Source organism: Rattus norvegicus, chromosome 8 (genome assembly GCF_021556685.1).
Source record: "Rattus norvegicus strain SHRSP/BbbUtx chromosome 8, alternate assembly SHRSP_T2T, whole genome shotgun sequence".
Lineage (NCBI taxonomy): Eukaryota > Metazoa > Chordata > Mammalia > Rodentia > Muridae > Rattus > Rattus norvegicus.
The window spans coordinates 79,182,364-79,206,487 of NC_141541.1; the positions used below are offsets into that span (position 1 = coordinate 79,182,364).

The following is a 24,124-nucleotide window of genomic DNA, read 5'->3' on the forward strand; positions in this document are numbered from 1 at the left end:
CTGTTTTCGATAGGTTCCTTCATTATCTAAGTTTGGCTGTCCTGAAATACTCTCTATTGACCAGACTGGCCTTAATTTAATTTCTTTTCATAAACTGGAATCTTAGCTGGGTGAAATCTTGCCCTGAGGTCTCCTCCCTTTATCCCATCCAATATCATCCTTCCCTTTAATATGATTACCTCCTTGAACACAGGATTTAGCTCCATTCCATTTCCCTGTGCCCCTTTTCTCCTTGATCTGTACATTTTTTTGTTTTTCCTTGTTTAGTTTGCTTCTTTTCATTATACATCTTCATAAGACTGAACGCTAACAACCACAGGACAGAATCAGTACTAGGCTGTTTTGAGATTTCCTCTGCCAATTCAAAATTAATCCAAAACTTCACTTTAGCCTCAGGCAAACTTTTCAGACAAGGTCAAAAAGCAGCCACAATCTTAGCCAAATTACCACAATAGTCTCTAGGCCACATATTAAAATTCTCTTCTGAAACTTCTTGAGCCAGGCCCCAACAGTTTAAATCATCCTCAGCACCTGCCTTCCGTCTTCCTACTAGGCTGGTCCATTAAGTCCTACTTAAAATGTTCAACTGCTTTTCTAATACAAGGTCCCAAAGTCTACATTCCTCTAAACAGAAGCATGGTCACAGCAATATTCCAGTACTAACTTCTCTCTTAGTTAGGGTTTTATTGCTATGAAGGGACACCATGACTATGGTAACTCTTATAAAGAAAAAAAATTAATTGGGGCTAGCTTACAGTTTCAAAGGTTAAATTCATTATCATCGTGCCAGGACATATGGCAGCAGGCAGGCAAATGTGCTGGAGAAGGAGCTGAGAGTTCTATATCTTGATCCTTAGGCAGCAGGAAATGAACTCCCCCTAGTGACATACTCTAACAAAGCTAGACCTCCTAATAGTGCCACTCCCTATGGGCCTATGAGGGCCATTTTCTTTCAAACCACTACAGGTTTCATCATTTATTTAGGCCTTGCCATAATTCAATACAAAGTATATATCCTGTGTCATCTCTCACCTCTCAAATCTGATGAATCTCCCGCTTCAACCTATCTTACCTTAAAATCTTTTTTTATATATTATTTTTAATATGTAAGGGTATTTTGTCAGTATATGTCTAGGTACAACATGAATGTCTCAATCCTTAGAATAAAAGGTGTCAGAACCCTTGTGATTGGAATTTACAGATAGATGGTTGGGAGCTCCATGTGGGTACTGGGAACTGAACATAGGTCTTCTACAAGAAGCAACAAATGTCTTTGGTTGCTACCGTGGAATACTCTTTAGCTATTTAAAAACTTAGGCTCTTCAGTACTTCTTATACTGGTAAGCTGAGACATACATACATACATACATACATACATACATACATACATACATACATACATCATACATACATACATGCATGCACACACCAGATCCCAGAATTTATATTAGGATGTGATACAGCCAGTTATAATCATAGGAAATACACCAAACTGTCAATAGTTGTAAACAATTATAATTTCGTTTCATATGTTCTTATATATTTTTCTTACTTTTCTATGAATATTTGCTCCCTCCTTTCTCGCTTTGTTACCTTCTTCTTTTCTGTTTCTTCCTTTTTCTTTGATAGGTTCTTATTGGATAGCCTAGGCTAACCTCAAATTTGTGATCTCTCTGCCTCAGCCTTTTTTTTTCCTTGGAGCTGGGGACCGAACCCAGGGCCTTGCACTTGCTAGGCAAGCGCTCTACCACTGAGCTAAATCCCCAGCCCCTGCCTCAGCCTCTTTAATGCTATGATTACAGACTGTTCCACCAAATGTATCTTATATTATGAATTTACAAAGTAGTTTTTGTTACTTTCTTATCTAACTAAAGTTGTAGTATACTCATGAAACTTTACTCTTAATTTGAATCCTGAGTCCTTTTTGACATCCAGTCAGGATAATCCTTTGTGTGTATGTGTGTGTCAGAGGTGTTTTGTTTTGTTTTATTTGTTTGTTTGCCAGTTTTGTTCCTATATCTGATGTAGCAAATACTAAGTAAACATCTTTGTTTACAATCCATTCTTCCTTCTGTGGACTTTGGTGAGATCTGTTACACCATTACTGAATAATTGAGATTAGGCAAGTAGGTCACAGTTTGCTATTTTTTTAATTAAAAATTATATTTATTTAGAAGCATTCAGAATGTCAACAAAACAGGCACAATTTTTGTCTTTTGTTTTTTTGCAATTACAGAGTGGTATTCAGTTAACAGAACAACAAATATCTTTGTATAAGCTGTATCAGAGACAACTGAAGATGGAAAAAAAATCCCAAAAATAAAACCAAAAGAAACAAAAACAAGAGAACCAAAACCAAATTACTGTCCCCATATATAACTAATTTGTGCTGTGCACCAACAAGAACCTGCTTTAAATTTCCATGGCAATTTATAACCCCCAGACTGTACCAGGCAAGGGTAGTGTTTATTGAAGATACCACCAGGACAGGGCCAGCTAAAGACACATTCGGTAGTGTATGAACTATTAAAAAAAAAGACACTGTTCAGTTTAAAAACAAATCTTACACAGCCTTACATTTTCAATTTTTTTTCTTTAAAAGGAGTGAGTTGTGTCTGGGGGTGGGGGGGCTTAAATGCTTTGTAGACAAGAAAAAAACTGAGTTAGAACCAACTTAGTCATCATCATCCTTTGTCTTCCCCTTCATCCTCCTCAACGTCTTCCTCTTCCTTTGTCTTGCTCTTTTCAGCCCTGACCACCCCCTATTTCACTGCATCAGGTTTTCCTTTAGCTCTGTAGGCAGCAATATCCTTCTCATAGTTCTTCAGCTTGGCAGCCGTCTTCTCATAGTGCTGCTTGTCATCCACGGCACTGTTGTTCCAATCTCTCCTAGTTTCTTTGCATATCACCATTGGGTAAGACAGGATTCTCACCTTTGATTTTTGGGTGGTACTCAGAACAGAACAAGAAGGCGGCCAAAGGAGGCCTCTTGGGGCATTGGGGTCCTTGAACTTCTCTTTGGTCTCCCCTTTGGTAGAGATGTAGGTTTTCATTTCTCTTTCATAACGAGCCTTGTCAGCCTTTGCCTAATCTTTACATTTCCCCTTTTCTCTAGCAGACATAGTCTTCCACCTCTCTGAGCACTTCTTGGAGAACTCTGAGAAGTTGACAGAAGTAACCAGGTGCTTCTTCTTGTGCTCCGCCCTGCAGGTTTGCACAAAGAATGCACATGAGGACATTTTGCCTCTCCGCTTCTTAGGATCTCCTTTGCCCCATATTTAGTTGATTTTCCTCCTTGAGTCACAGAGTCCCCCAGTGCCCATCCAGCTATCGCTTGCCCCTGTGCTGTCTCTATGGAGCTCAGTGTACTGCGATGGCTGTCAAAATTTGCTATTTTTAAGAATGGAACTCCTTGCCAAGCCTGACAATGCTTATTTCATCTGTATAGGTTTGTATAGTTTAGTACTACCATGTAGAACTGGCTACTCTAAATACTTACTGCCTTGTAAAATAGCTAGTGATTTTTTTTATCACATTAACAGCCATTCAGTATTGGAACTTTTCCTTCTGTTTCTCAATTTGAATGATGAAGAGTGTTGCTAGTACCATACTCAATAAAAAAACTTAATTGGGTTGTAAGGAACAGAAGCATAAAGCAGGGTAGTACTGTGTACAGAGCAAGTAGTTGCCAGAGACTGAATCTGGGCTCAGGAGACGAGCAGGGCAGTATCAGGAAGAGTAAGTTAGTTGTAAGACCTCTGCTGAGGAAATATAAAATCAGAGTGACTTGGTGTTATTGTTTGGTCATAAAGAGTCTGGCTGTTGGGTATTCAAATCAAGATTGAGTTAAATATAACTACCATTCTGGTATCCAACATTTTTGCCCTTTATAATAATGAATACCTTAATTACTTGAGGGCATTGTGTGTGAGGTTTCCTTCATGTGTGTGTATTGAGGATGTTTTGTGTGTGGTACGTGGACCTGAGTATGCACCTATGTATGTATGCCCAGAAGTCAGAGGAGGATAGTGAGTATCTTCCTCAATTACTCTTGAGACATTAGCTTTGAGACAGGCTCTCTGAACCAGAAGCCTGCCTTTGGGCTGGATTAGTCATCTGCTGAGCTCTTGGTATCTGCTTCTGAATTCTAGTGATGGGGTTGTTGCAAATAAGCACAGTCATGTCTGGCTTTAATTTTTTTTCTTAAAATTGTTATTATATTTTATTTGTGTGTGTGTGTGTGTGTGTGTGTGTGTGTGTGTGTGTGTGTGTGTGTTCATGTTTATTTGTATGCTACAGCCTGTGAGTGGAGGTCAGAGGACAACTATTTGCATTTGGGTCCTGGGGATCAAATTGAAGTTGTCAAGCTTGGTGACAAGCATCTTTTACCATTGAGCCATCTTTCTGGTCCTGGGCCTGGATTTTTTATGTGGGTCCTGAATTTTTGAACAGAGGTCCTCTTGCATGGATATCAAGTGTTCCTTCCCATGAAGCCATCCACGCTGGCTGTTGTTTTAATGCACTATGTGCAAGGAAAGCAGGTGCTTTGTTATCCCAGCTTTAAAAGTGGGGTTTTTTTTTTTGTTTGTTTGTTGGTTTTTTGTTTTGTTTGGTTGGGTTTTTTTTCCTTTGTAAAGATTCTGGGAGCTCTGCTTTGGTCTTTCTCATACCTCTGATACCTGGATAAATTACCAGAATCAAAACCACTTCTGTGCATGTGCTCATACACAGAACTCTGTCTCCTGTTTATTCTGTAAAGCAGTGTTTGATCCCATGTCTTGGGTTTTCTTAAAACTTGTGTTTGACTCTAGTCAGCATTTTGCTTGGCTGTGTTTTGCACTGATTCACAAGGAAGTGTCACTGCCTTGAGTTCTTACTCTGCCTTCCCCAGCACTGGTCTTGAGTTTCATTTTCACTTCTGTCTTCCTGAACCAGTTTTAGCATGTAATTTACTATGTATTTTAATGAATGCTAATCCATATTATCACTGCCAGTCTTAAAATCTTCTTTTCAGTAATTTTTATGACAGTGTATGCTCAGTTCTAGTCCATAATTACAAAGCTCTAAGAAAGTTTATGTTTAGACTTTTGGTTTTTCTCGATGCTGTAACAGTGGTCCTGATAGAGCAAGTGGTTATCCTAACTCACTATCCTAGGCAGTTGTTAAATCCTTCTTCAAAGAAGGTATGTGACTTCTACTGGGAAACCCTATTTTTACTTCCTATTAATGTAACACCATATTCTATTTGGCAGCATGATTCTGGAACAGAGTGCACTCCAGGAGAGTCTAAGAACTTAGGACAAAAAGAAAATGGCAATTACATCATGTATGCGAGAGCAACGTCTGGGGACAAACTTAACAACAACAAATTTTCACTCTGCAGCATTAGGAACATAAGCCAAGTGCTTGAGAAGAAGAGGAACAACTGTTTTGTTGGTATGTATATTTTCCAACGTTTTAATTATTAATCTTTTCTTCTACATGCACACAAGCCACAGCAGGTATGTAGAGGCCAGAAGACAGCTTGATGGAGTCACTTCTCCCCTTTCACCATGTGGGTTCTGACAGCTTGTCCAGCTTGGTGGTAAGCACCTTTCCCCTGATGAGTCATCTTCCCAGCCCAAAATATTTAAACATTCAGACAATGTGAAAGAGTCTACTCATTTCTCACCTATGTTTTCCAGTTAACACATTGCAAAAAGTATTTATTTTATCAAATACTTAAGGAATTTATTTGTCCCTTAAAATCTTAAGTATCAGATAGCATTTTCCTTCTGAGAACTTTAGCTTATCTCATTAGCTAGAGTTCAGTATTGTATGAGGTCTTTTTCTCTTCCCTCCCCCTTCCCTCCCTTCCTTTCTTTCATAGGTGAATTGCACAATCAATTGTGTGTGTGTGTGTGTGTGTGTGTGTGTGTGTGTATGTGTGTGTGGTGTGTATTACATTCATATATGCACATGCTCTGCTGCGTGTGTGACATTTGCACTTACTGTACAGTGAGCTATTACCCATACCTCTTATCCTCCCTTTCTCATGCTGTCTCCTCTTGGTGGCCCCCTTGTTTCCTAGGCAGCTTTCATGTCACATATCTGTACATGGTTTTATGGATCCATACACAACGTAGGAACCAGAAACGAGAAGACAGCTTGATACGTGTCTTTGTGACATTTACTTAATTCATTTAAGATGGTTATCTCCAGTGTATGCTGCATGAGTGTGGTGATGCATACCTTTAATCCTAGCAGTTGGCAGGCAGAGGCAGGTGGAAGGTTGTAAGTTCAAGGCCAGCCTGGTCTATATAGCAGGCTCCCGGCCAACCAGGACCTATACAGCAAGACCCTAATCAAGCAACCAACCAACCAACCAAAACAAAACGAAATCCCCAAACCCAAAGTGTATATATGTAAAGTTTCTTCATTGGATTCTCTTGTTGGATACCCAGGTTAGTTCCACAGTGTCTCTTGTGGATAGTGCTACAGTAAACATGGATTCATTAAATGCACAAGTGTTAATTGCTACATTTAGTGAATTTGACAGATGGCAATTGCCTATTTAAACCAAACATCTGTGAAGATGCAGAATATTTCTGTCAGCCCAGAAAGTTCTTTATTCTACTTCATAGTCAGTCTCTAGAAGCAACTGCTAACTGATTTTTTTTTTTTTTTTTTTTTTTTTGGTTCTTTTTTTCGGAGCTGGGGACCGAACCCAGGGCCTTGCGCTTCCTAGGTAAGCGCTCTACCACTGAGCTAAATCCCCAACCCCGCTAACTGATTTTTTAACCAAAGGTTGGCTTGTCTGTTTTAAGATTTCAGACAAATGGAATTCACAGCTTTTTCCTTTTATGGAATTTTACTTTTAACTCCACAAAGTTCATCACAGTGTTTTGTTCCTGTTCCTGAATATCAGTGTGTTACAGGACTGAATACAGCTTACTCATTGCTTCTATCAGTGGGCATGTTCCTTTCTGTCTGACTTACTTTACTTAGCATGAGATTTTTAAGGTTCACCTGTGTGATAGCATGCATCACAACTCCATTCCTTTTAAAAGGTAAACAATATTCCACTGTGTAAGCATATCAAATATTGGTCTTTCATTCAGCTGTATATCTCTCTTGTGACATTTTTCAGATTCTGCTTTGTCTTAAAGTTGTTTTGTGTATCCTTTTCTATAAGACTATAGAATACTTGAACACAAATAATTGAGTCACTGGTCACTTTTGTATATAAAGAACATTCAGAGAAAGATTGATGAACTGAGGACTTCTAGATACATTTACATACAGTTTTTATTGGGATAATTGTAGATTCACATACAGTTAACAGCAGCAGTAGGTGCTCAGTACCTTCCTCTAGTGTCTCCATTGGTAACACCATGCAGACTGATGGATCACCAGGTTGATGCTGTCATCTGGGCACACTCCACACTCCTTACTCCTGTTTTCTCAGGGTGTTTGTTTCTTTTAATAATATGATTACATGTGTAGTTTTATATCCCACCACCACAGACAAGATCCAGAAGAGTCCAACAGGACAAGGATACTCGGTGTTTTCTACTCCTAACTACACCTAGCTGTCTCTTGCTATTCCCCATCCACCCCACTAATTTCTTCTCCTTTTGTAAAATACTGTTCCTTTGAAAATGTACAGATGGGATTGTACAATATATAACCTTTAGGGATTACCTCTGTTCACTTAGCAGAAATCCCTGAAGAGTCATTCATATTTTATCAGTAGTTTGTCCACTCTGTCGCTAAGAAGCATAAAGCAGGGTAATGGTTTGTTTAGTCATTCATCTACTAAAAACAGCCAAGCTGGCTATTTGTACGGTTTTGCTTTTATCAATTAAATGTCTGTAAAATTCACGTGTAGGGTGTATGTATGTGTGTACAATATATAACCTTTAGGTTGGACTCTTCTGGATCTTGTCTCACGCACACATGTATGTGTATGAACATAAACTTTTTATTTTTTGGATAAACATCCAGAGTCTAGCTAACAGACTATACAATGATCATTTGTTTTCTTTCTTACAAAACTCCCAAACTGTTTTCCAGGGAGGCCGTAGTATGTTACATTCTCACAGTCTAGTTATGACCAGTCTCCTGCTTCTTCTTCATCATCATCATCATCATCATCATCATCATCAGTCAAAGTCTGGTGTAGCCACTGCTTTTGTGAGACTTTAGCCTTCTCTGGTAACATTGGTGAGCTCTTTCACAGCTTATTTGCTGTCTGTCTTCTTTGATGAAATGACCACTCACCTTTCGCAGCTGTTTTAATGGTTTTTGTTTGGTTGGTTCATTAAATTTTGAGATTTCTTTTTTTCCACATAATAAAACTGGGGTTTGTTTTGTTTGTTTGGTTGGTTGGTTGTCCTTCCTTTTTGAGCTTCATGTGGTTTGTGAGTTATATCTTGGTATTCCGAGCTTTTTGCCTAATATCCACTTATCAGTGAGTACATATCATGTGTGTTCTTTTGTAACTGGGTTACCTCACTCAGGATGATATTTTCCAGTTCCATCCATTTGCCTCAGACTTTCATGAAGTCATTCTTTATGATAGCTGAGTAGTACTCCACTGTGTAAATATACCACATTTTCTGTATCCATTCCTCTGCTGAGGGACATCTGGGTTCTTTCCAGCTTCTGGCTATTATAAATAAGGCTGCTATGAACATAGTGGAACATGTGTCCTTGTTATATGTTAGAACATCATTTGGGTGTATGCCCAGGAGTGGTATAGCTGGGTCCTCAGGTAGCATTATGTTGAATTTTCTGAGGAACTTCCAGACTAATTTCCAGAGTGGTTGTACAAGCTTACAATCCACCAGCAATGGAGGAGTGTTCCTCTTTCTCCACGTCTTTGATTTCTTCATAAAATCACTGATTATTTGTCAGATACCTTGGGGAGTTTTTGGTTGTTCTGGGTATAGCATAGAGTCTTCCTATATTTGTGTTCTGAGTGCTGGACTTTGGGGGTGCACCATTGTGCTAGACTCAAATAATGGTTTGCAGATGATTCTTCAGGTCTATGGTATTTTTCTTTATCCTTGTCACAGGCAGAGTCTTTGGTGTTCTTTTAAACTTTCCCCTCATAGGTTAGATTGACATTACATTGATACTGTTAATCTGTTATTGTCTGTCATCAGTGGTTGCTTTTCTGTCACTTCTGTCAGTTCTTAATGAAGAAGTGTTCTGTGGATGGTGGCGTTTTCACAGTAAACTTAGAAGCTGATTATAAAAGTGAATGCACTGATCAATTGGTCACTATTAGGATGAAGGTTGTGCCAGACACTTCACATGCATTTTCTGATCTTTCTGTAGAATTATGTCACATGCATCATAAAGTTTTTACTAGCCATTTAAAGCCATTGTTTTACTTAGAATGGTTGTTCTAGTAAAACAATCCAAAGACATTCTATAAGATGAGTTAGTGGGCTAGAATTTCAATAACTGTGTAAGATCTTCTTTACTGAATTAAGAATGAACTTTGTAAGTGTAAAGCCTACATTCCTGAAGTGGTTTTCAGTCACCTGTGCCATAAATGAGGTTTCTGTGCTAGGTGTGTGTTCCCTTCACCAGTTATTAAGTTTGCATTTTAAAGCCTGCTGGTGTATTAGAAAGAAAAGCCTAAAATTTAAGACCCCAGAACCACTGGACTTCATCTGTTTGATCATATTGTGGAATATGGCCTCTAGCAAGTCAAAGGCTCCTTGTAAGTTAGTTTTGCTTACTAGAAATGAAGGCATTTGCTTCTTGTCATTCACAGTAAATGACAGTGTTTTGAGATGATTTTGAGATCTTACAAAGATCTCAAATTCAGAATTCCTGGTCTGAATTTTTCCCTCATCATTTGTTTTAGTGGTGCTGGGATTGAACTAAATCTACTATTCTAATTTTAAGCTTCCATGAGAACTTTAGAAAGTTATATATAAAGTTTAGAAGAAATATATTGAAATAATTCACCAATATTTAGGTCAGACTTTCTAGTTCTAAGATCTATCCTTGTTAGGCTGCTTGGGACTTCAGGGGATATATTAACAATTCACTCCTATTTCTTTTCTTAAGGTGCTTGGTCTAGCAAGAAATAGAATAATATTCATTTAAAAGTTATTGTTGACACTATTAGGATCATTTTTAAAAAGTGAGTTATTCTATAGGATAAAATTATCCAATGTCCTTAACAAATAAATTATGTAAAAAATAACCTATTCTATAGTAAAATAACTTAAAAGATAAAATCACCTAAAGCAGCTATGGTGGAAGGGATGGGGTTAGTCTCCTTGTTGGGAACTTGATTCGGTGACCAATTGTTGAAAGATAGTTCAGGGAATTTGAACATGGATTGGTTCTTAGATGCTTAATTATTAAGCATCATGCTGATTTTATTAACTGTGATATTGATATATAGTTAGGCTTATAAAAGGTTTATCACTTAGACATGCAATCTGAACTTTTTACAGAACAACATATTAGGTGTGGTGATTTCAAAATGCTATGGAGTAAAAAGTGGTTGTGAGTAAGTAAGAGAAGAAAAGCTTTCATGGAAGGTGACTTAGGTTTCTAATGCTGTGAGCAGACACCATGACCAAGACAACTTGTATAAAGAACAGCATTTCATTGGGGCCGGCTTACAGGTTCAGTATCATCAAGGTAGGAGAGTGGCAGCATCCACTCAGGCATGGTGCAGGAGGAGCTGAGAGTTTTACATCTTCATCTGAAGGCTGCTAGGAGAGGACTGACTTCTAGTCAGCTAGGATAAGGGTCCCTTTTTTTTTTTTTAATGTCATGTTTCTCTTTATTCTTATACATTTAAAAAAATTTTTTATCTTTATTAACTTGAGTATTTACATTTCGATTGTTATTCCCCTTCCCGGTTTCTGGGCCAACATCCCCCTAATTCCTCCCCCTCCTTTTCTCTATGGGTCTTCCCCTGCCCATCCTCCCCCATTACCGCCCTCCCCCCAATAATCACGTTCACTGGGGGTTCAGTCTTGGCAGGACCCAGGGCTTCCCCTTCCACTGATGCTCTTACTAGGATATTCATTGCTACCTATGAGGTCAGAGTCCACGGTCAGTCCATGTATAGTCTTTAGGTAATGGCTTAGTCCCTGGAAGCTCTGGTTGCCTGGCATTGTTGTTCATATGAGGTCTCGAGCCCCTTCAAGCTCTTCTAGTTCTTTCTCTGATTCCTTCAACGGGGGTCCTATTCTCAATTCAGTGGTTTGCTGCTGGCATACGCCTATGTATTTGCTGTACTCTGGCTGTGTCTCTCAAGAGAGATCTACATCCGGCTCCTGTCTACCTGCACTTCTTTGCTTCATCCATCTTGTCTAATTGGGTGGCTGTATATGTATGGGCCACATGTGGGGCAGGCTCTGAATGGGTGTTCCTTCTGCCTCTGTTTTAATCTTTGCCTACCTATTCCCTGCCAAGGGTATTCTTGTTCCCCTTTTAAAGAAGGAGTGAAGCATTCGCATTTTGGTCATCCTTCTTGAGTTTCATTTGTTCTAGGCATCTAGGGTAATTCAAGCATTTGGGCTAATAGCCACTTTTCAATGAGTGAATACCATGTGTGTTTTTCTGTGATTGGGTTACCTCACTCAGGATGATATTTTCCAGTCCTATCCATTTGCCTATGAATTTCATAAAGTCATTGTTTTTGATAGCTGAGTAATATTCCATTGTGTAGATGTACCACATTTTCTGTATCCATTCCTCTGTTGAAGGGCATCTGGGTGCTTTTCAGCTTCTGGCTATTATAAATAAGGCTGCTATGAACATAGTGGAGCATGTGTAGGACAAGGGTCTTAAACCCCATGCCCATAGTGACACACTTCCTCCAACAAAGCCCCACCCAGTCCAAAAAGGCCACACCTCCAAATAGTGCTACTCATATTTAAACCACCACAGGAGGTTGATGTACTTATTTTCTTCTACTTTTATGTATGTTTGAAATTTTCTGTAACAAGGTTTCTTCTTTTCTCCTGGTGGAGAAACACTAACTTCATTTCCATACGTATGATACACATGTATAGTCAGCAACGCTCAACTAAGATATGGCCTAAATAGCAAGTTACTAGTTCTATAAAGAACATGGAAGGATCATGAGGTCAGTCTTCTCACTGTGTAGAAGCAGAGTGGCTGAGACTGCAGTTGCTGCTTGCAGCACCGCCCATACTAAACAGCAGGTCTCCTGATCTTCAGATTTTGATTTTTGCCTTACGTACTTACTCATTATAATAATTTTCTTTTTCTTTTTGGTAAAACTCTAAAAAGTTTGTCAGTTTTATTTATTTTTACGTGTGTGCTGTTTTGCCTGTATGCATGTTTGAATTGTGTGTAAGCTTAATTCCCAGTGGATGCTGAAAAATGGTGTGAGATCCCCTGGATCTTGAATTATAGATTAGGTCCCCAGGAAGGGTAAAACGTACTCTTAAATAAACTGTCAAGGCATCTCTCCAGCCCTGAGCTTGTACATTTTGAAGAAAATTTATGTATGCATAGAGTGCTTACCTTGTCCTGTGACTTCCCTCAGAATCTGGCCAGCCTATCTGTGGAAATGGGATGGTGGAGCAAGGGGAAGAGTGTGACTGTGGCTACAGTGACCAATGCAAAGATGAGTGCTGCTTCGATGCAAACCAGCCAGAGGGGAAGAAATGCAAGCTGAAGCCTGGGAAGCAGTGCAGGTATCTGTCTGCCTTGCCAACCCCAGTGATGTTAACATCCCTGCAAGGTTACCCACAGCACTTAGGACAGATTTAATGCTGATATCAAGAGAGCCATATGACTATGGAAGTTTGCCCCCCTGTGTTGTATTGTCATTAATTTTTTTGAATGATGGCATCCTGTTTTGATATTTGGAACAATTCATAATTTAGTGATTTGGCTTTTGAGAGAGACTGAAAATGTTGCTCCATAAATTCATGTATCATTTAGTTCTTAACTTCGAAACATTAACTATATTACTTTAAACTATTTAGGTGAAGTGGGGCATGTAGGTTTCTGTGACTTAATACCATATTGTTATTTCACTGTCAAATGCAGTCATGATTACAGGAAATAGACTACAGTTTACACAAACTGTTTAAATGCTTAGTCTGTAAATCCATGTTTGATTTTAGCACAGAAAGGTGTAAAATCATTAGTGTGTTATGTACCTATGGGGGAAAACACTAAAAAGTTTTCTAATCCTAAATTCACTTCACAAAAGGCAGATTAATAATGCTGATTTGTAGCATTTTTGACTGTAGAAACCATATATTTAGTCATCTTCTTAAACTTGCTAAAATGTCCAAATAGAGTAGCTTGTTACTAGTAATATTTGAAGTTGAATTCCAGCAATATACTTACCACTTAACAGATGAAGTCTATGATACGAAAATCTGGCTCATATCTAAGTGTATAATAAATAGCTAATGATTTACTTTATTTGATCATTTAATGTTTCTCCTAGTCCAAGTCAAGGACCCTGCTGTACAGCACAGTGTGCATTCAAGTCAAAGTCTGAGAAATGTCGGGATGATTCTGACTGTGCAAAGGAAGGGATATGCAATGGCTTCACAGCCCTTTGCCCAGCATCTGATCCCAAGCCCAACTTTACAGACTGTAACAGGCATACACAAGTGTGCATTAATGGGGTAAGTATTTGATTTAAGATGTCTTAAATCTTATTGAGCATCCTTTTTCATAATAATGGTTGTCACCCACCAGGTAACTATTCTGGGGCCCCATTCAGTAAGATCCATATCTATTCCCACAAAGCCATGAATATATGTGACACAATTGCCTAGTGGCATTAGTTAGCTCCTGACTTACTTTTCATCTTTGCAACCATGTGTCTTTGGTAATCACAAGAGTACAACTAGGCATGTCATCTTATCTGCACTGCTTTTAAGTTGTATAAATTAATATTTCAGGAGTTTGAATAAAAGAACTCATCTGGTCATTTTCTTGGAGTGTGAAATCTTCTGAGCTCCCATGGCTAAATGTCACTTTGTTCTGCATGAGGAAAACTTACTTTTTCTCTGCTTATAGAGGAGCCATAGTAACCAACACAAATGTGGAACTGCTTCTTCCTCTACTTTTGGTTAGGCTTTTTGATTTTTCCCTTCATTCCTTTAAAAGTTATACAGCTTTCTCTCATTTAGTCTCAGATCTATTTATGTGGTATTATTGGCTCTGATATTCATCTGTGGTTTTGTTTTGTGGTGCTGGGGATCAGACCCAGAACCTTGCATGTGCTAGCAAGTGCTTGCCATGAAGGTGCAAACCTACTTCTGTTGTTTGTAACTCCTATTTCCATTTTATTATTTGTTATCAGAAGCTTATACCTGCCTAATGCCATGAACTTGACTGCACAGAGTTGAAATAAAATTTACCTTTTCCCCAGCAATGTGCAGGTTCTATCTGTGAGAAGTATGACTTGGAGGAGTGCACCTGTGCCAGCTCTGATGGCAAAGATGATAAGGAATTATGTCATGTTTGCTGCATGAAGAAAAGTAAGGCCTTTGAATAACTCAGCTTAAAGTTGGCTTCCATAATGGTTTTGTTTTTTCATCCTTTGGGAATGAGGTTTATTAGGAGAAGGGCCTTTGAGACCATGATTGAACCTTGATGTGAGAGAGCATAAGAAAGGGACAGCAGTATCAAAAATAGCGTAGTGCCTTAAAGGAAAAGAAGCTTCTCTTTAAAACCTGGAGAGAAGCCTGTTATAGTTTATAGAGATAGACAGAAACAGACAGATGGGTGGGGGGGACCTGCCTTGAGAGCAATGGCAGGGGTGGGGTGGTATAGGGCAGAGGAAATCCTTGCCTTTAAGTTTTCATTGTTAAACTGATACAGGGTTTAGACAGATACTTTCCAGCTAAATCAGTTCTCTTGAGAAAAGTTTAAATGTGGCAGTACACTATGGTTCTTACAATGTTGCTAAGTAATACATTAAACCAGATCTTGTGTGCCTTAGGTAAAAATGTATGTAAACAAACCTCAATGGTTTTAAAGCCATTGGAGGCACTAAGTCAGTTGTTGTACATTTGAGGTAAATGAGTAATGATGTTACTCTGACAGACTAGTAGAGATCTGTGTAACATGGGGATGAGTTATGTAGTCTGTTTTCTTTCCAAGACTGATCTCTATTTGTGTCTGGCACTTCTTTTCCAGTGGCCCCATCAACTTGTGCCAGTACAGGCTCTTTGCAGTGGAACAAGCAGTTCAATGGTCGGACTATCACTCTGCAGCCAGGCTCTCCATGTAATGACTTCAGAGGCTACTGTGATGTTTTCATGCGGTGCAGATTAGTAGATGCTGATGGCCCTCTAGCTAGGCTGAAAAAAGCAATTTTTAGTCCACAACTCTATGAAAACATTGCTGAGTGGATTGTGGTAAGTATAGACTTCGTTCATAAAAACCTCAAAATGTCTGATCTTAATTTTACTTGGGCAGAAGTCACCAATATTGGGGGACAAACACTGTGCCTGTGTATACTAGAATCACTGTATGTGTGGACTTTGAATGTTTAGATATCCCTGGCTCTTACTTCCTTCTACAGGGATCTGTATCTCCATCTGAAGCCGTGTTGAGGGTGGAGTCGTTCTGTTTCCCTCTGCTGCTTTGCTTACGTTGTCTCTTGCAGGTGACTTCTGGTGGTGCAGATGTTAGTGTTTTCACTGGGCTTTTCGGGAAAGTGCTACTTGGTTTTGTTGTTGTTGTTTGTTTGTTTGTTTGTTTTTTGGTTTCTTTTTATTTATTTCTCTGTTGTTTCAGTAGAACAGGTAGCAAGCTATGGGTCCTACCTTGCTCAACAGTAAAGATGAGAAAGAAATTGATTTTCTGAAGGCTTTTTTCCTGCATTTGTTGTTGTCGGTTTTCTTCTTCTGATCTTTCAGTGTAAGTCTTCTCTGTGATAGATATTGAACAATGTAAGATCATATGAAAATTCAGTCACAGATCCCTTAATGGTCATACTGCTTACTCAGTCCTCATCTACTAAATTTAATTTAATTTTTATATTTCTCTAAATTGTAAAATCATTGACTTGAGGGGGCAGCTCACTAGAGTACTTTACCTACTATTCATGAGCCTCTGAGTTGTTGGAACCAGTACTCGTAAAATGGGGCGTGGTAGGAATATGGTTATTCTTAGCACTTGGAAGGTAAAGGAGGAAGATCAGATGCTTAAGGTCTTCCTCACATAGTATGTAGTTCATTCTGGCCAGTCTGGATTATGTGAGAACCTGTCTCAAAACAGACAAACGAATTTGATGCCAGCCAGTGATACTTGAGACCCTGTCTCAAAACAAAACAAATCTTTGAAACATTGTATTTCCTGTGATTTTCTTAAAGAATTGCTGAGATTAGCCTATATTTTCAAGCATTCCAAGTGATTTGTGTAGGAGATGTTATTTCAAGTGGCATGTTTAGGAATGTGCAGTAGTTTGCTTTGTAAATTGACTTAGAACTCAGACTCTTCCTTTTCTAAGTTACTACTTAAAAAAAAAATAGATTTAATGAAATATTCCTTTCTGTGAATTAGCATTGAAAATGCTTATCTTATGTTCTGGAATAGATTAATCAGACACTGTGAGTGAGTTAATACATGCCTTTTATTTTATAATGTCAACATGGTTGTACATGGATGTAGCATCCTCAGCTAGCACTGTCCACAATCCCTGGAAAGCAGACCGAGATGCTTTAGTGAGCATTGGCCAGGTCCAACAGCAAGACCACAAGTGCTGAGTCTCTTTTACATTATTTGTCTCATCTGATTCTGTGCAGTTTGTTTGCATAACAAGGTTTGTTTTATATTAATGATAGCTTGTGTCTTGGTGTCCTATCATTTCTGTGGTTACATATACTGCTAGGCTGTTCCGTTCTAAGAGGCTGTGCAAGAAGTGAAGGACTTCCTTCACTATCTTTTCCAGTGCTGCCTGGTGTCCTTTTGTCTCCGTTGATGGTGCTCTATGACTCCTTTTCTCCTCATGCAGTTCTGTGGACTTTGAAGAACCCTGAGAACACTTCAATATTTTATGGGTACTGTTGTCATGGAGATGATCTTTTTTTTTTCTTGGTGGAAAGTTGTTTTAACAACCATGTTTAGATTTTTCCAGAATATGCTCTGCTGAGTTTGTCTAGCTAGGAGGCATTGGTAAATACTCCATAGCTTTAGTGCCTGCTAAATGCAGTTCTTAGAATCCTGGGCCATTATCACCTGTTTAAGTGGGAGATGAGGACATCAGTAATTCTTTTCCACTTTCTGCTATAGTTGATGTGGTCTTATCTTTCTTTCCATCTTTTGCACTAGATTTGATGTTGCAGAGAACCATTTTTTAATCTTTTTTTTCTGGGTTTAGCATTATATGCCTCCTTTCATTCTCACTATGCTGTGAATTTTTATTTGTTTGCCAAAAGCTTGTATTTTTCTATCATCGTCATCATCATCATCATCATCATCCCTTATTCCCCTTTTTACTATGGTGTCCAGGTCTGAATGGCTGGGCTTGTACATGCACGCTTGCTTGCTTGCTTGCTTGCTTGTTTGTTTGTTTGTTTGTTTGTTTGTTTATTGAGGCAAGTCTCATATATATCATAGCCCTAAACCTGGTACTTTCTATATAGCCCAAGCTGAGGTCCAACTAACAGCAGTCCTATAGCAACTTCAAAAATGAACTTTCTCTCTCTCTTTTCAAGACAGGGTCCTTCTGTGTAGCTCTGACTGTCCTGGAACTCACTCTGTAGACTAGGCTGGCTTCACTCAGATCTGTTGTCTCTGTCTCCTACCCGAGTGCTGGAATTAAAGAAACGTGCCACCTCCTCCGGCTCATTTTCTCATTTTTTAAATCAGTTTCTATCTCCATATTTTGTTCTAACTTTATGAATGCAGATACCAAGTATCTGTTATTTTTTTACTTTGAGTGGGATATTTAGAGCTGTGGTTCCCAAGTGGATCACAGACTACAGTTGCTCTCAAGTTGATTGTCAAGTGCCTCTGAGAAAACTGGAGGCTGGTGAAAAGTCCTGGAATGTATATGTCTTCATAGCTTTTTTTCAAAACAATCACAGGAGCATTTATTCACAGAAGGATTATAAATCTGATGTTCTTAGATATCATTTGGTAAACATTGTCCAAGAACAGCAGCTAATTGTACATGAGTGTCACCATGGGACCTTGACCAAGTCAGTTAAGTCAGAGCTTTAGAATTGACCTGAAGAATCTAGATGCCCATAGGGGCTGGAAGAGGGCATTGGATCCCCTAGAGCTGGAGTTAGACAGTGTGAACTGCCATGGAATTGCAGAGAGTTGAAGTTGGCTTCTTATGGAATTGAGAGAGAAGGATGTAAGTCCAGGAACTCATAGTCCAGTGTAGGATCTGGAACACAGGCACATACAAGTGTGTTTTAGTTCTATGTGTTTTTTTCGTAGAAAACAGCAAATTCTATTGGAGAAATCTTAAATTTTTTTAATTTTTGTTTTTGATTCATTTTTTGTTTTTAGTGTGTGTGTATATGTGTATGTGTAGATGGATAGATAGAGATAGGTGGATGTAGATACAGATATAGATTGTGTGTGTGTGTGTGTGTGTGTGTGTGTGTGTGTGTGTGTGTGTGTGTGTGTGTTGCTGGGAACTGACCCCCAGGGCCTTATGTGCTTTAGACAAATTGTCTATGATTTAGCCGTTGGAAAGTTCTCTTTAAAAAGATGACATTGCAAGTGCATTCTTAAGCGCTGGCAGTAGCAGATGTACAGGAATGTTTCACGGAGAAGGAAGTGCATGAATCTTCCGTATGACCACAACAGTTTGAAAAGTCTTTTGAAAGCTTACTGAATTTTAGTGGTTGACAAAATACTCCATTTAAAAGCAGGCCTGCTTCTTGCCCTGTCTGCCGAGAATGAATTCCCTGTGCGCTCTTTAGAATCTGAGGAGAACCATGCTGCTTCGCACACTCAGGCTTCATTTTCTGCTTTCCTTTCCTGCTCCTGGGTCATCCAGCTTTAGGACAAAGAATTGAAATGAAAGGAGGCGTAATCAAACCTATTGTTTGCGCAGTTGTAGCACAGATAGCCATATGGAAGGTATTAGGAGCACAGGAGGCTGGAGACAGAAGTGTTAGGAAGAACATGAGAAGCACTAAGGATGTAGGGATCTGCTCTGCCAGTAGGCCTCAGCCTCCATGGAGCAGGACGACCATTGCCCTTTGCATGTAAGAGATGACCGCAATACAGAAAGGCACTGATCCCAGAAGTAACTCAGAAATGTGCAGTAGCTGTCATAGTAGCGAATGGTTCTTCTAGTATTTACTAACTGGGCTCAAGGAATGTGGAGCTTCCAACATTGCTCAAAATTGTCTCTGGACTGTTTGAATAGACTGACAAGAGTCCTGTACCCTGCCTCTTGACAAATAGCCACTTGAGAGTGAAATCTAGGAAATGCTCTTATATTTTATAATGTAGGAATTTGTGTGTATGTGTCTGCCCTTCTCTCCAACCATCTGTCTGTGGTCTGCGTGTATATGTGCATGTGTGGGAGACCAGAGTTTGATGCTGGGTGTTGTTTTCCACCTTTTTTTGTTGTTGAGGTAGGATCTTTCACTGAACCTGTAGATTTCTGATTGACAAAACTGCATGGCCAGTAAGCCCAAGAGATTCTCTTGTCTCTCTGCTCTGCGGTGCTGAGATTATAGGTATATGTTTTTACACCTGGCTTTTTAGTGTCGAGGGATCTGAGCTTGGGTCCTCATTTTGGTGACAAGCCAAGCACTTTACCAATTGAGCCAGTGTTATGGGACTTTCATGGGGAGTAGTGTGGTGTATAAAGCTGACTCTGGTTCAGATTTTTTAAAGTTCTTTGCACTGTACTTACAAATTTTCATTAAGTTAGAGATTCTTTCAAGAAGAAACAAAAGTTGTTTTAATATAAGGGAGCTTATGTATTCAGAGAAAGTGACTGGGGTGTTTTGGCATAGCATGTGTTTTTATTTTAGGATCTGGGTAAACAGTACAGAGTTAGTAAGTTATATAAAGCCTCAGATGATAGAGGCGCTTTGAATGTTTTGCTAGAAATAATTAGTAGTAATTGCATAAGTGTTAGTAATCTACATTAAAGCCAGTGTGGACATTCAGAAATTGAAAGTTGTAAATATTGCATATGTTGGATGTTAATATCTGCTGTCTTAGAACAGTCTAATTCTGTTCCTGTCCAGGCTCACTGGTGGGCAGTACTGCTTATGGGAATTGCCCTGATCATGCTAATGGCTGGATTTATCAAGATTTGCAGTGTTCACACTCCAAGTAGTAATCCAAAGTTGCCTCCTCCTAAACCACTTCCAGGTAAGGTGCTGAGCAATGGGTGCTGCTCTGAGTAGAGCCAGAGCTGCGGGGCAGGGAGGACACAGCCCTGGGAGCTTTAGTAACTGACTATATAGGGCTTTGTTTTTGATAAATTGCCTGACTAATGATTCACTGGCTGTGTAATTGTTCATCAGTGTGGTCTAGTTATTGACTACCATTATAATGCTGGTCTATCCTGAGTGTCACAAAACATTGGACCAACATTTTGATATTTGGTTGGATTCTCCTTCCTTGTTTTGTCTCAGTTTCTTACCATACCTTGTTTTTGTTACAGTAGTTAAAGTGATTTTAAATTATTGGTCTTTGTATCTAAACAGTTAATAGCTCTGATACTATTTGTAATGTCTGTATTCTTAAAATAGTTTCTGGTATGGAAGCACATTTTCCTCTGGAAGGAGCTTACTGAGAAATATAAATCTGCATGTAGGGGAGTCTTAGTTCAGATGTTAAGAACCTGTCAAATAGTCTCCTTTTGTCTGGAGGATACTGACTGCCACTAGGCTGAGTCAACTTTGAGCATTTGAAGAGGAGGAGAGGAAGCAACTGCTCTGTTACTCGTTAGTCTTACCAGTCCCTTCTTTCCCTATCCAAGGTATGTGTGGCTAGTCACTACAGGTATGGGGACGACTGCCTAAGAGAGTAGCAGGGAAGTCAGCGTTGGGTACTAGGGTGTGCCCCTCCTCAGGAGGGCCTTGTCTCACGTCAGAGTGGTTCCTTCTACTTTGTATTTCCGCTCAGCTATTCCCTTGCATTTCCCTGTGTTGGGACAAGAGAGCCCAGGAGTCCTCATGGTGGGGTAGAGGATGTCTGATTTGATATACTCATTTTCTTAAGTTCCCGGAGTTGTCAGAACCCAGGTACTTGTGTGAGTTTAACACATTTCCAAGAGCTACAGAACACCTTTGGGGCATGGTTGCCATGGTGCCCTCCTTTAGTGGTGAGACATTGGACTTGTGTACTGACGCCTCTGAGAACTGTTCACTTGTTCAAACTTCATAAAAGTGCTGAGCACATACTTAAGGGCGGTTTTAAGGTCTGTATGACAAACCAGGTGAGTGACTGGCCATATGCTGTGCAGACAGGCCTCAAGTGTCTGTCAGGGCCCAGGCATAGATTCCGCCCTCAATGCTAGAATAATACAGAGTGGTCAGTCTAATTCTTAAGGTGTCAAGTCCTTGGAATGCACCTCATCTCCATGGAGATGTGCTGCTAAATATTAAAGATGGAGCAGACTTAAAAACTTAACATAAAATAGTGAAACATTTTAGTAATTTTTATATTGAGTACATGTTAAGGTTGGTATGATTGGCCTAGATGAAATAAGTACTAAAATTAATTTTTATTTTATTTTTTATTATGACAACCTGAAAACTGTTACAGAGCACAATTTCTGCTGGTCAGTGCCAAAGAATAGCTTTTCTTGGTGAAAGAGTGCTTCACTTTTGAAGATTAGGAGGTGGCACACAGTGAGCTGTTTTGCTTTCTTTGCAGGCACTTTAAAGAGGAGGAGACCGCCACAGCCCATTCAGCAGCCCCCGCGTCAGAGGCCCCGGGAGAGTTATCAAATGGGACACATGCGACGCTGATGCAGCTTTTGCCTTGGTTCTTCCTAGTGCCTACAGTGGGAAAACTTCACTCCAAAGAGAAACCTGTTAAGTCATCATCTGCAAATGAAACCCTCACAGTTAATAGTTGAAGAAAAAATGGCAAGAGATCATGTCCTCAGACCAGGTGGAATTACCTAAAATTTAAAGCCTGAAAATTCCAATTTTTTTGGGGGGGTGGGATGGAAAAGGAACCCAATTTTCTTATGGACAGATATTTTTAACCTAATGGCACAAAGTCTTAGAATATTATTATGTGCCCTGTGTTCCCTGTTCTTCGTTGCTGCATTTTCTTCACTTGCAGACAGACTTGGCTCTCGATAAACTTTTATCACAAATTGAAATATATTTTTTTCAACTGCCAATCAAGGCTGGGAGGCTCGACCACCTCAACATTGGATACATCACTTGCCAATGTACATACCTTGTTATATGCAGACATGTATTTCTTACGTACACTGTACTTCTCTGTGCAATTGTAAACAGAAATTGCAATATGGATGTTTCTTTGTATTATAAATTTTTCCGCTCTTAATGAAAAATTACTGTTTAATTGACATACTCAGGATAACAGAGAATGGTGGTGTGCAGTGGTCCAGGATTCTGTAATGCTTCATGCAGGCCATTTTGAAATGAGAATTGTTTTCCCTTTTTCTTATGGTGGAGTTGGTTCTTACATGCATCCTTTTCCCTGTTCCATGGCTGCTGTGAGTAGGAGAGGCTGTGTTGAAGAGCTCAGCTGGTGGCTTACAAACCGGGCAGCAACAGCTTTTGGCTTCAGTCAGTTCTTCATGTCATTGTCTGATTTCTGCGTTAGTACTTTATACTTTCTAAATCAACTCCGTTTTAAATTGCTAGGTGAATTTTTTTTCACGCCTTGGTAGGAATTATGTTGGAAATGATCGTTTTCATCTGTAGCCTGCTTATTACTCTGTGTATTCCATGTACTTCAAGCCTGCTAATTCTGTTTTTATCTGATATGGAAAAGAAAATCAGTGTCTTCATTGAAATATTTGGACAGTTCTTCAGCACACTGTCACTGATCATTGGTAACCACTAGAGATGAGTAATTTGCTCAGCAGGTAGTTGAAATTGTAGATAGGTTTTCTGATGTTGTTTTCCCCCCAAGACATTTTAGCAACAATGAAGGTAGACAGCACAGTGTCCCATTACAAACTTCCTTTTTTAAGCAGATATAAATATTGGCATTTTTAAAGAAAGAGAAAGCAAAAGCATTTAATGTATTAACAGGCTTATCGCTATGCAGAAAATGGAGGGGGCATTAAAAATATGTAAGCTTGTGACATACTCATTGCTTCTGTTTTCCAGCTACATCACTTAAATTAGAAGTCAGCAGCAGTGATTTTCCTGGCTTTACATAGGAGGCAATTTAGAGAAGGTTGACAAGATTACTGTGTTTGGCTTTTTTTTTTTTTTTTCCTTTTTCTTAAGAGTCTAAGGTTTACACAATCACTCACAATGTGACGCGAGCCAGCAAGGCCAAAACCGCTAGAGAAACAATGGGATCTCTCCTTGTAAACTTGTACAGTACGCGGGACTTTTTTCAAAACAGCTTTTTGTACATGATTTAGAGACAAATTTTGTACATGAAACCCCAGATAGACTATAAATAATTCTAACCCAACAAGTAGGTAGCTGTGTATGACACTGCTTTAAATCATTCAAATGCCTTTGTTTGTGGACTGTGCAAAGGTTGGAAGTGGGTTTGCATTTCTAAAATGGTGACTTTTATTCTGCAAGAGTTCTTAGTAACTTCTTGAGTGTGGTAGACTTTGGAACATGTACATTTTTTGCTTGTAATGTTATCCTGTGGTAGGGTTTTCGCAGTTATGCACTGCCCTATTTTATTTTGAGTCTAAGTTAAATGTTTTCTGAGGAGATACATGCACTGAACTGTTTCCACTACAAATCAAGATGTGGTAAAAAATGAAAGAACCAGGACCAGTAAGATCTAATACTACTGTCAGTTTAATGTCCACTGTGTTTTATACAGTATCTTTTTTTTGTTGTTGTTCACTTTGGAAATTTTTACTAAAACCTGCAAAAAATAAAGTATTGTGCAAAGATGTAAGGGTTTTTGAAACTTGAAATGCATTAATAAATAGACTTGATGAAATCAATCTGATGGGTCTATGCTCTGTGAACTCAGAATG

At 39.1% G+C, this 24,124-nt stretch overlaps 1 protein-coding gene across 1 annotated transcript in view; it reads left to right on the forward strand.

The window, feature by feature from the left end:
- Adam10 (ADAM metallopeptidase domain 10) overlaps positions 1-23,260 on the forward strand; it is a 125,055-nt gene extending 101,795 nt beyond the window's left edge. The window contains 7 exon segments of the mRNA NM_019254.1: positions 5,253-5,436; positions 12,539-12,689; positions 13,457-13,640; positions 14,393-14,501; positions 15,163-15,383; positions 20,199-20,325; positions 21,838-23,260. Coding sequence (NP_062127.1) covers positions 5,253-5,436; positions 12,539-12,689; positions 13,457-13,640; positions 14,393-14,501; positions 15,163-15,383; positions 20,199-20,325; positions 21,838-21,932 — 1,071 coding nt within the window. The 3' untranslated portion in view covers positions 21,933-23,260.
- Positions 23,261-24,124: the final 864 nt, after the last annotated feature.